A 13,659-nucleotide genomic window follows, 5' to 3' on the forward strand; every position below is an offset into this window, starting at 1 on the left:
TGGACTTTTTGCTATAAAACATGTCCAGTAAAAAAAAATGAAAAAATCAAATTTAGTCATAAATTTCTGCCAAAATGCATTCTGCGACATGTCTTTGCTAAAAAAAAAAAACCCAATACGTGTAAATTAATTGGTTTACGTGAAAGTTATAGCGTTTACAAATGGCGGGAAAGATACTGGGATTTTTAGGTTTTTTTTTATACTAATAATGGCGGCGATCAGCTAATTATGGCGGCGATCAGGGACTTATGGCAGCGACCAGCGACTTATGGCAGGACTGCGGCGGACATTCTGACAATGGGGGGTACTGACTTGGGGTCACTGACATCCCCAAAAACACTAATACAGTGATCAGTGCAAAAAAAAACACTGACACTGTACTAATGCCAATGGGGAGGAAGGGGTTAACTTTATTTTGCTGGGAAGGGTTATAGGAGTGAGGGGAGTGTTTTACTAGGGGGCGGGGGTGTGTACTGGGCGGGACAAGGCTGATCGAGAAAGAGAAACTGTTCTTTCTCGATCAGCTCATCCTCGAGCTGACAGGGAAGTGACAGACAGCACAGCTACTGCAGCTGTGCTGTCTGTCACTGTTTGCCGCCGAGGACCGGCTGTGACCCGGCGACTCACATCTGTGGCGGTGATCGGCGGGACATATAGGGCGACCGCGCGCCCCCTATTTGTTTACAAAACACACGGTTTAAAATGTGGTTTTGCCTACGAGTGCCGCCCTGCCGCTGTATATCTACAGTGGCTGGGCGGCAAGTGGTTAACATGATCAACTATATGTGAAGTACTTTTACTAAAATTACTAATATATTTTGAAAATGCTGATGTGTTCAACTGATTTATGTGAAGTGTGAATTCTAATCATAGGACAGCTTTTAAGCTGTAAAGGTATTTTATGTACCCTAAAGTTTAAGAAGGGCTAGTTCACGTCACAATTTCTGCATTCCAGGTGAGTTTCTGCATTCGCGTTTTTCCCATTTTATTTTTCATCATCTCAATTGAAGACATATATATTCCAGTGCATTTCTGATACGTTTTGCAGCATTCCAGATGTGTTCCAAACAGGAAAAAAAAATACAACATGTTCTACTTTTGTTGACTGCACTGGTACAGACTGCACAGGTGTAAACTAGGGCCTATAACCCTATGTCCAGTAAATCTGCAGACCTGTAACAAATGCACACACCTAGTAAATGAATTGGAGTTTTTCAAAACAGCAATTAAAAAAAAAAAAAAAAAGGACTTGAACTGGCTAGTTTCCTACAATATAAACCTTTTCTGCTTTTTATAGAAGTGAAATGTCAAGGTTGTCAGAAGAGACATGCAGCACAATATAACCTTGCTTTTACCAGTCCTAAGGAAAAACTAAGAGCTCCCCCTACTGGCAAGCAGAAGAATGCACTCATAAAAACATGCTTGCAATGCTCTATGGCAATTCACCTCACTGACTGTCGCATGCTTGGTTGCTCTAGCAGCCGGTAGCTGTGCATCATTAGACAGCAGCAGATAGCTGTGCATTACTAGAGAGCAGCAGATAGCTGTGCATTACTAGAGAGCAGCAGATAGCTGTGCATCACTAGAGAGCAGCAGATAGCTGTGCATTACTAGAGAGCAGCAGATAGCTGTGCATCACTAGAGAGCAGCAGATAGCTGTGCATCACTAGAGAGCAGCAGATAGCTGTGCATCACTAGAGAGCAGCAGATAGCTGTGCATCACTAGAGAGCAGCAGATAGCTGTGCATCACTAGAGAGCAGCAGATAGCTGTGCATCACTAGAGAGCAGCAGATAGCTGTGCATCACTAGAGAGCAGCAGATAGCTGTGCATCACTAGAGAGCAGCAGATAGCTGTGCATCACTAGAGAGCAGCAGAAGGAACAGAAAACACGTGTAAAAAAGGTCCAATTACCTTACTACTGAACGGTTTCCTTGGAAAGTATTTTTATCTAGACTGTGAAGATTACCTTCTATTACTGTAATACATGTCACACATGCCTGAGGTGTGGCCAATGATGAGTACTGCTGGCAGGGCAAGGCTAGAATTGGTCAAGTGACTAAAACTGTGACTCTCGAGTACTTTTTTTTTTTTTTTTTAAAGTTAGTGCCTGGAAGTCACTTAAAGAGAAAAATGAAGACTAAGGCACTGCTAATAGCAATGGTAAAAGAATATTGCAATGTGTGTACAATGAAATAATTAGTATTGATGCTTAGACTCAAATTTGTGAAATGCTTGGTAATAAGTTATTATTTTGGTAGCAAAAAATCCCATTGTCTTGACCTGACCCAGAAGTATCCTGCACACTTCACTGCTGCCTTGAAAAATGTGAACATACTAAGCTGTTGATGCTACTTCTGGTAACTGAGAGGCTGGCAAGCCTCACAAGCTGGGTATAAAAGTCCCAAGGCACAAGGGGACACAAGGACTCCCAATTCCATGGCTGAGGCAGTTAATAGACAACATGTACATCTGTAGTAGAGTAATAGTCATCAAATAAAATACCCTTCTCTTTATAAGGTCCAAAAAGTAAGTGCCTTACCTAAAATACAATTGTTAACTGCCTCTCTAGCACACTAGTCTATAAAAGGCAAGAATCTGTTTCAGGTAAAGCTGCTATATCAGTCAGGTTTTGTTTTTTAATATGGAAGAAAAGCGAACAGAAAAATTAGAAGCTATCCAGTGCCAGATAACTTCATATGGACATAATGGATGTACCATTACCCTGCACTACTTTTTGTGGATTTACAGCAAGACTAATGATAGGACAGAGCAAAGAAATGTTTCACTGTATTATCAGAGCTCAGCATTTTTTTTTCTGCCTGAAATGCACAATTATACACATGTTTCTGGCAGTTAAATGCATTGCAGCACCATAAAAAGAAAATTATTTTAGTATAATAGTAATCAGATTACAAAACGTAGCCAGATTAGACAAAATCAGAGGTTAAAAGAATTCTCCTTTAAATGTATTTCACAGAAACTGTGAAACATAAAAACCAAATGAAGAATGAACTTACCCCCTTATTAGCAGCTATACAACATTCTGCTAATCTTAACCACAGACGAGGATTTGAATGGTAAACCTGAACAGCTTCTATTAGACATTCAAAAGCTGCCAATGGTCGCCCGATGTGTAAGAGCTGTATGCCGCAGTTATAGAGCAACTCGTATCGTTTGTTGGTCAACAATGTACACATGGGCCGGCCTGAAAATTTCTTCCCTGCAATAAAACACATTTTAAACAGCAATAATAACAAACCTGGTGAAATGCATATGTAACAAGGTGATAATCATATTAGTATACTTGTTTTTCTTACATTCATTAGCGGTGAATTCCACTTCTAACATGTTCTCTGCTTACAGCAAAAAACAAATCTACTTCTACTGCAGTTTTAATTGAGTCAAACATTTGTTTTAAACAGACCTTGTTACTTACCTGTAGAAGCCTCACTTGCGTAGTTATCCAAAAGCCCCAAGAATGCTGCAAAAGCTTCTTTGCAAACACCAAGCGGGCTTTCAGTGTTTTACACTGAGGAGAGGCTTCCGTCTAGTCACTCTGCCATAGAGCCCAGATCGGAGGATGGCTGCAGGTATGGTTGTCCCTCTGGAGCACTGTCCCATCTTCACATAGGATCTCTGGTGCTCAGTCAGGGTGACCATCAGGTTCTTGGTCTTGGTCACCTCTCTTACTAAGGCCCTTCTCCCCCAGTTTGGCCAGGTGACTTGGAAGAGCCCCAGTTGTGGCAAACTTCTTCTATTTGAGAATTATGGAGATCACTGTGCTCTTGGGAACCTTCAATGCAACATAAATGTTTTTGTAGCTATCCCCAGATCTGTGTCTTGCAATAATTCTGTCTCTGTGCTATGCAGGCAGTTCCTTTGACCTCATGGCTTTTGTTCTGATACAGCATGTATTGTCAGCTGTGACACCTTTTATAGAGAGGTGTGTGCCTTTCCAAATCAGGTCCAAACTATTTAATTTACCTCAGCTGGTCTCCAATCAAGGTGTAGAAACACTAGTTCTGGTGACACCCTGGACAGAACAGAAAGTGAAGGGAATCCTTCCTAATGGGACACAGATGGAGAAAAAAATATGACAGGGCTTAAAACCCTCCTTTACTCTATCCAAAATGAAAACGTTTTCCCTTTAGTTCTACTTTACTCAGAGTACAGGACACAGGCAGCATATTAATATATCACAGAACTTCCTCAAGCAATGAAGATGAAGGGTGGGCAACAACTTGGCAAAAATAATTATGCTAACAGGCCACAAAAATAACAGGTCAAAAGACCGGAGTTCAGAGTGCCACTCCACGGACCTAGCAGCCAAAAGCTGCATCTGCAGAAGTCTGGACATTGACCAGAGGATAGAACTTCCCACTGTAAAGGCTGCGGTGATGATCCACCAAGATAAGGAAGTTCTTGCTGGCCTGGATAGGAGCATGGGTAAATTGAGGTAACAGTCTGCTTTTTCCATGCCAACAAATTGTTTTGTTAGAGAGTTCTTCAATGGAACTGGGTGAAAAGCACGGTCTTTAAGGAGATGACCAATAGACCTAGCACTCTAATGAAGAATCTCACTTTAGGATTTCTCTTGGTTCTCTGTTCTCGAGCATCAGCTCTTAAGAGAAATACTTTTCTTGAAAAACTCTTGTTTGGGATGTATCCAGGACCAGACCCAAGTAATCCAGACAAAGAGAAGGATAGAGAGCTGATTTTTTTTTTCTTTTTAATTGATCACCCAGCCGAAAGCCTGGAGCAGTTAAATAGTCTGACAACTGACCAGGAGATGAGTCCTTCAGAAGGTCATCTAGATAGCCCAAGACCTCAATGCCCTTGGTTTTGAGCAGGGCAAAAAGAGGTGCTAAGACCTTTTTGGCCCACACTCTGGGAATAGAGAATGGGCCGAAGGGCAGTGAAACAAACTGGAAGTGATTTTCTACCACTGCGAAGTACAAAAACGCTGATGAGGTGAGTACATGGAAACATGCAGAACAGTATTTTGGATATCCACTTGTGCCAGGTATTCCCTGCAATTATTGATCTTGTAGATTCCATGCAGACTTTATTCAGTTTGAAGCTGTTGATGGGTTTTAGGTCCAAAATGGGGTGAATATTCCTGCTGGGCTTTGGTACCATGAACAAGTTTGAGTAGAACTTGATATGGAGATGCTGACACAATGATTCCCTGGGACAAAAAGGTGGTTCAGGGCCTTTTGCAAATATTAACCATCCTTACACAGTCTTTTGAATGAATAAACTGCTGAAGGGACAAAGTTTTGAACTCTATTTTGTACCCTCTTGAAACCACTGATTAAACCCTCAAGTCTGAGACATCTGTGACTTAGAATGAGGAAAACTGTACATTTGTCTCCCCTCTCTTAGGAGCGAGGGTGCCCCTTCATTGTGGAAAGAGCTTTGAGGAAGGCTTTGTGGGTCAAACCTTGAGCCAAAGGCAGGACTGAACTTGGGATTGAAACTGAAGCTTGGGTAGAGCAGACAGGTGCTTTACGTTTTGAGGTGCTAGAGGTTCCTGAGGAAGAAGTTTGTGGAATCTTCCTTTGTGGATGTAAAACTTTTCCTTTCGATGAACTTTGGTTAGACACTTGATTTCTTTATCAAATAGGTGTCTTTCTTGAAAGGGCATACATGTGAGCCGCCTTTTGCAGGCAGCATCAGCAGTCAAAGCGCTAAGCCAAATGATTCTGTGCATGTGAATGGATATTAGAACCATTGTGTAAATTTGTCTCATTTCATGTTCTAGGGCACAGGTGTCAAACTGGCGGTCCTCCAGCTGTTGTCAAACTGCAAATCCCATGAGGCATTGCAAGACTGACAGTTACATGCATGACTCCCAAAGACAGAGGAATGATGAGACTTGTAGTTTTGCAACAGCTGGAGGGCCGCCAGTTTGACACCCCTGTTCTAGAGCATCTACACAAAAAGAGCAAAAGGCAATGCTGTAATTGCACTTTTAACAGCACATTACTGAGGGTTGGCTGTTCATTGTTTTATTCCAGTTACATACTGAAATTGCAGCAAAAGCTAGTTGCAGGGCTGGGCCTGCAAGATTAATGAGCGTCTTTGGGAGCAACTCAAACTTCCTGTCCGCACAATCTTTAAAACATCTTCAATAGCTACAGTTAAATGTTTGTTTAGGACAGAAAAGGTAGGACCAACTACAGAAATAGCACACTTCTTTGCAAACTCACTTTCCACTGGATAGAGTTCAGTAAAGATTTTGGGGGGAGTGAAATCTTTTCAGGAGTGATCCATTTATCATAGACTGTACATTCTGTTAATGAACGGGGAACATTTTGCAGGATTTTGCAGGGTAAAAGGGGGCATGCTGAGACAAAGGAGAGTCAGGTTGCACAATGCCAAGGCTTTAACAGACAATAAACTTTTTAGTGTTAGCATGAAGCTCCCCCTTCTATGTAAAAGCAGTCTGGAGAAGAACAATACTCTGCAACTTCCTCCAGTACTGCTTTAATATCCTCTTCATTCCCTTCTCTGTCTGTGTTCTCTAGGACCAGCATATTAGGTTTCAGCTCAGGTTGAGGGATGAGAATAAGAGAAAAAAACAAAGGTGACTGTGTTGGATAGTAATCTGTCCAAGGAATTGTGACAAGTGTAGAAATATCTGCTTTACTCAGGTAGACTACATGCTGCGTGCCTGAAATAGAGCTATAATCAGAAGCAGACAACGGTGTTAGAACCAGGTTCTGCTCCACTACAAGGGACGCTTCGTCGAGCTGAGATTGAGTGTTGTGTGGGACTTTGGCAGAGTGAATGTTCACTTGTGATTTTTAATTGGCTCCCTGGTCTCTACTCCTGCTATAAATGAGGGTATTCCCCTGGGGGGTACTAATGGAGTAAATAGCGCAGGAAATAAAGTATGTGTGTCCAAAAAGGAGCACACGGTAACCCAGGTTTAGAGGACCCTGTAATGAATCCTCACGGCGAAAGGGAGGGAGGAATCACTTGAGTACCTTATAAGGGCTCTAGGCAGAAGTGGTGTAAAGTGTGTGACCAGTGGTGTGATATAACACCTGGACATCCACCTGAGACTTAGTTCTGAATGGTTTAAAGTTTAGCCCAAAGTTTGAAAACTTTGCATTGTGAAGTGAATACAGCAACAGTCAGAGATAGAGGGTGACCCTGACTTACCTGTCCAGGATGCTGTACTGTACTTAAAGTCCAGGCCCCATCCATCAAGATGAGCATACCCCTGGAAGGAGTCTCCAGGGACTGGGTTCCATAGGGATTGACTACAGCCTGGACTTGTACGTTGCACCCCACAGCTGACTTAACATGTTGCACCAAGTGCCAAGGTGCCACAGCAGCCAATCAAATTAGCTTTTAGAAAGGGTTTAAAATATTTACTATACTGAGTTTAAACGAACTGAATCCCAAATGCTATTTTAGAATGGCACTGGGGCTTAGCAACACCTGATGCTGGAACTGCAGTGGGTCCAGCACTAAGTGGAACTGCAGCGATCATCCATAGGTGCATGTTGTAGAAGAGAACCTAAACAAAAAACTTCTGCATTGTTTACATTGGAAGTATAATGATGTCACGGCACCTGCTATATCAGTATGGATGCTCTAGCACAGCGTTTGCAGCTCTGTCCAGCCTATTCCTGCCTTTACATACAGTGTTGTTGCAACAATGACGTTGGATAATCTAGATTACTTCTCATACTTTCATTTCCTTCACAGTCACTAGACATACATTGTACATTATGATAGTTTCTCAATGATTCACCTTTTTTCTGATCAGAATTCTTTAATTTTTTTTTATTGTACACCAAAATTATTTTTTTTCCCTATTTTGTACCTAGGCATCTAAGAGTGTTTGTATTTACGATATTATTAGGTGTATTTGTGCCTTTTCATATTTAGTTTTGGTTTGACCTGGGTCCTACTCCAACAAGATAATCAATTATTGGACATCTGAGGGGACTTCTTGTGCTTTCATTGCTCCGTCCACATTCCTTGATATATACCCATTCAACAAATTTAATTAGTGTTATTTGTGCAAACTATTATACAGTATTGATTTAATTACCTTGGGAGGCTGCATTTGTTTTTATGGGTTAGGGTAGCCCTTGTGTTGGATTTATATTTAGGATAGTTTGTGTTAATACAATAAAATATATTTGTTATTCTCATGACATTCAGTGGTGGAACTCTTTATGGACTCTTTACATTTTGATTTTATACATCATTATTCATATATAGCTTTATTTTATAAAACATTATCACCTATGACACTAGTTTTACAAAAAACATTCCTGGTTTTCTAGAGCAACATTACCTGGCACTGTAATTAAATCTCCTTGTAGCCTTTCTGAACAAAAGTTATGTATTACATGCTATAGGTGCTTTTTCACTGTTATGTAGTCACAGTAAAATGTGTTTTTAATGCATGGTTCATTTATTACATTTATTACATTTTTATGCATGTTTTTTACACCTTTTCTTGTTCAATCATAATGCCAAGTGAGGGAGAAACATTCAGGAGTTCTCCAAAGGATGTAAAAAAAAGCAAAAAAAAACCAAAAAAACACAACAACAATTCATACTACACTAATTATTTGTACTTAAAAGCATTTTGAAGCATTCCCTATATTAAAAGAAAAAAAAACAAAAAAAAAACACTTTTCAGCTTACAGATATGAACTAGCCCCTAAAGTCATGAACGGGATTTTTAGGAATGTATTTTCATGCAGAAAAAAAACAAAGTGTACACATAGTTACATAGTTAATCTGGCTGAAAAAAAGACAAAAAAAGTTCATCCAGTTCAACCATTAAAAAAAAAAAAAAAAAAAAAAAAAAAAAGTTATAATCCTATACCCACACTTATTACTACAGTGAAAAAATATATATTTCTGGCTCTTAAAGGAAAGCATGTAAATATTGGGATTGCTGGCATCCTTTGGGGTTGTGATCTTTATCCTTCCAATACTTTTTGAGAAGAAACGGCTCTGCAAAACGCACATTTAGTGAGCAAAACCGATTTCAATTATTTAACTGAAAAGTTTATTTTAATTTGCAGTAAACACCAACGCTTAAGGAAAGGAAAGTGTCAGGTTCTTACCTGGATCTATGTTTGATGAGGTTAACTGTGCACAGGCGTTGTCATTTTCCTGAATAGCCTTTTTAAAGTAGAACAGCCCCAAATTGTGTTTTCCCATAGCAAAATGGATGCAGCCAAGATTGTTCCAGAACATACATCGAACACATTCCCCTTAGAACAAAAAATTTTATTAGGGCAAGGTCTCTGATATGTATGAACTGAAAGTTTGTTTGTTTTTTTGTTTTTTTGTTTTTTAACATGGACAGATTACATGCATTCAACACTTTCGTGAAAAATAAAATAGTTCAGAAAAAAACATTGCAAATTAAAAAAAATAAATAAAAAAAATTTATATATATATATATATATATATATATATATATATATATATATATATTTATATACATATATATATATATATATATATATATATATATATATATATATATATAGATATATATATATATATATATATATATATATATATATACATACACACACACACAAACATATGTGTGTGTGTATTTATTTTTTTTAAATGTAGCATATACAATTGGAGGCATTCCGTACAGAAATCCACCACAGATTTCATTTCCTGCTTGTGTGATTGGATCAGTGATTTTCCCAGAACTATGCACTAAGATACACATCAGTCTTTAGGCATCTTCTGCAACAAAAATGTGATTTTTGGTGAGATACCCCCAAAGGGTTAGTCACTTCTAAAGGGATGCTGACACTAACGTTCCTCATTAGAACACTGCAAGTGCATCAGTTAATTGATAATGAAAAAGTCACTCCCATACAGATTCACTTTGCTCACAAATATAACTAAACAGCTTTTTCTTCAGAGCAAAAACAGGCAGGAATCTGCAATAGTTTGTTAAAATCCTTGCAATGTACACTGCTCAGGGGGGATGTTTTTTGTTCAACAAGAATTGAGTTACTCTTTAATGATTGTTAGGAGAGTCAAAATACCATACCAATCTAACTGGTTAATCTAGAGGATTTAGGTATACGGTTATTCAGTCTAGAATACTAAAATAAATTGGCCTCACGTATTAAAAGAAAATTAAAAGGTGCTTCACACAGCAGCCAATCATACTATTTTCTAGAAAGGTTGTTTAAACTTCGAGGAAATGTAGTTAAAATTTTTTAACTAATTGAATCCCAACTGGTATTTTAGAATGGCACTGGGGCTTAGCGACACCTGATGCTGGAACCGCTGACAGGCGGGGTCCAGTACTAAGTGGAGCTGCAGCGATCATCTATAGGTGCACACTGTAGAAGAGAACCTAAACAAAAAACTTCTGTACGGTGTTTGCATCAGAAGTATAATTATTATGTCAGAGCACCTGCTACCAGTATGGATGCTCTAGCACAGGTGTTACAGCTCTGTCCAGCCTCTCGCTGCCTCTACAGTGTTGTCGCAACAATGATGTTGGATAATCTGGATGGTTATATGCCTCAAATGTCTACATAAAATGAACGCAAAATCATTTGTATTTTTAGCGACCACAAATCTGTAGAAAAGTCGCCGTTATTCTTATTTGTGCTACCGTCAACCTTGCTGTAACAATTTATGCTAACCTTATAAAGGAAGGTAAAGCGAGCGCTCATAAAAGGAAATAGCGGCTAAAACACTTGAGGAAATCACAATAACCTCATATACTAATAATAAATAAATGAAGTGCAGCGCTAAAATGAAATTAAGTAACTGGATAAAAGTTCTTTTAAAAGTTTGTGCAATCAGTAAAACTCCTATATAGCACCAATAAAAACGTCCACAGCTGTAGATATCTCATAAAAGCTTGTGACAGGAAAATGGCAGAAATGCGCATTCACCGACCGCGCATAGGAAATGCCCATATAAGTAACCATCAAACGGAGTGTAAAACAGCAGGTAGATGGTGAGGCATCCCTCAGGGGAAAAGGTCATCAAGCTTGGGTGAAGTGATGGTCAGCTGGACTCAGAGGACACCTTTACGGATGTGTGGGTGAACAACCTGGATACAGGGCTCCCTCCTCTGGATGTTGGATATAGTGGAAGTTGTGCTGTGGATCTAATAGTCCCTCGATGGGGGGCCAAAAAGAAAGGAAGTGCCAATAGTGTAGTAATTTTGGTACTTTATTGGATATATATGGTAAAAATAGTAGTACATCGTCAGAGGGGAGGCCAACTCTCTGACGATGAGCCTTAGCACGAAAGGCCTTAGGAGGAGCTGACAACGTGTGACGTCATCGCCGCCGGGACCACGAGGAGGTCCGGCGGCCATCTTACTTCAGGGTTTGTGCAATACTCTGCTCTTTTTAATTATTTGGCATTGTTATTTGTACTCATGCCCTACAACACCACTACTATTTTTACCATATATATCCAATAAAGTACCAAAATTATTACACTATTGGCACTTCCTTTCTTTTTGGCCCCCCATTGAGGGGCTATTAGATCCACAGCACAACTTCCACTATATCCAACATCCAGAGGAGGGAGCCCTGTATCCAGGTTGTTCACCCACACATCCTTAAAGGAGTCCTCTGAGTCCAGCTGACCATCACTTCACCCAAGCTTGATGACCTTTTCCCGAGGGATGCCTCACCATCTACCTGCTGTTTTACACTCCGTTTGATGGTTACTTATATGGGCATTTCCTATGCGCGGTCGGTGAGTGTGCATTTCTGCCATTTTCCTGTCACAAGCTTTTATGAGATATCTACAGCTGTGGAAGTTTTTATTGGTGCTATATAGGCATTTTACTGATTGCACAAACTTTTAAACGAACTTTTATCCAGTAACTTAATTTCATTTTAGCGCTGCACTAAATTTATTTATTATGCTAACCATATCCCCACCCCGCATGCATCACAATGTAGCCATAAAAAGGGATTAAAAATGCATACATTCACTTTGAGCTTTACCATTCTGCTATATTACATAAGTCACACTAATGCGATAGTTTAAATCAGCAGACTTTGTTGGTTAAATTATGTGGTAAATATAAGGGAGAGCATAAATGATAAAAACAAGGAAATAAATGTTTTATGTATCAAAATTTGCTGCCAAATTAAAGTCCTATCTGTTCTTAAAAGATACAATGTATATTATGTTAGGGTAAACTACAGATGCTAAAAAAAAAAAAAAAAAACGCTTCAGGATTTAAAGCCTAACTCCAGGTTTTGTATTACTTTAAAATAGTTTTGGGCCGGCTTAGTCCAAACACACTATTTCCATTACTAAAAAATGTGACTGTCAGCACTGTATAAATTGTAGGAATCAGGCTGGGCACTGCCCAGCCTTGTATTTTATGAATGAATACATGGCTTCCTCTGATTGGCCGAGATGGAGCTCATGATGTCATCCACCCACATCAGCCAAATCAGACGGAGCCTCGTATTCATTCATTCAGCCTGACTCCATTTTGTGCTGACAACAGCTGCATTTCTTAGTAATGGAAAAAGTGTGTTTGGGCCAGCTTGGCCGAAACAAACTTTTTAAAGTAACACAAAACCTGGAGTTAGGTTTTAGGAGGGAATCAAGAAGTTCCAAGGGGCTCAAGTGGTTAAAACACAAGACCCTGAGAACATTTCTATAGGATACATGGGGATAAAAAAAAAATAAATAATAATAATTATGGGAGGATATTAGGAGATATGTATTTTGCTATTACATAAGAACCTCTAAAAATTAAAATAAGACATCAGGTTGAAACTCTCAGAGAAAAAAAGGATCCAACGAAGAAATGTGACCAAGTTTCATTTGATGCAAGGAATGCCATCAGATGTTCTTACCGAGTTTAAGTGAAAGTGTGCCCTCAGGACAAGTTGGAATTTACAGGGCATTACTCTTGTGCAAGCAGATAGCAGAAATCAATACTTTGAGAAGTTGGTTTAATAAAGCAAACAGCAGCTCATTCAAATAATACTCTCCATAGAATAATATTAGCTAGAGGCGTATTGGTAATGTTCAACAACAGCCTGTGACTGCTAACGAAGAAACAGAACAAGAGCTAGACTGCATAAAAGCACAATCTACCGTGTACGAATAAGAAAGGCTCATTGAAAAGGTTTTATTTTTAACAATTTGTTTTTAGGAACTAATTTTCCTTAGCACACCAACTGAACACTTAGGATCATGTTTGGCATAAGTAGCTTGTATTAAAAATATTGTGTTCAGTTCTCTTGTGTTGAAATGTTGGATTTTAGCTGTATAGTGCTGTTCTCTCACCTTGGCTCAGTTCTATCTACAGTACTATTAAGTTGGTGAACAAATCTTTTCTTTACATCTTCCACTGCAGGTACTGTATGTTAAGTCAATCATGCTATGGGTAACCCGAGACTTAGATTGCCTCCATTTGACATCTTGGAATATCAGGGGCTCAACTCTAAATTTTAAAAGGACGTTGCTATTCCAAGTTTTCAAATCTCACCCCCCCATGTTTTCTTTTTGCAGGAAAGGCATTTGGCGAGAAGCAAGGTTCTCTCTTTGAAGAGACCCCAGGTCCAAAAAGCATCCAATGTCACATACTCTTCATACTCTAGGGGCGTATCAATTTTATTTAATAAATCCCTACTTTGTT

General features: G+C 39.2%; 1 protein-coding gene across 5 annotated transcripts in view; it reads right to left on the minus strand.

Moving 5' to 3' along the window:
- CNOT10 (CCR4-NOT transcription complex subunit 10) overlaps positions 1-13,659 on the minus strand; it is a 188,172-nt gene that overhangs the window by 128,581 nt on the left and 45,932 nt on the right. For all 5 annotated transcript variants that reach the window (XM_089690736.1, XM_089690725.1, XM_089690729.1 and 2 more), the window contains 2 exons: positions 9,107-9,256; positions 3,020-3,222 (listed from right to left, as the gene is read on the minus strand). In XM_089690736.1, the coding sequence (XP_089546862.1) occupies positions 3,020-3,222; positions 9,107-9,256 (353 nt within the window). The remainder of the gene's footprint in view (positions 1-3,019; positions 3,223-9,106; positions 9,257-13,659) is intronic.

Source organism: Staurois parvus, unplaced genomic scaffold (assembly GCF_062004578.1).
Source record: "Staurois parvus isolate SC_StPar_1 unplaced genomic scaffold, SC_StPar_1.0 ptg000021l, whole genome shotgun sequence".
Lineage (NCBI taxonomy): Eukaryota > Metazoa > Chordata > Amphibia > Anura > Ranidae > Staurois > Staurois parvus.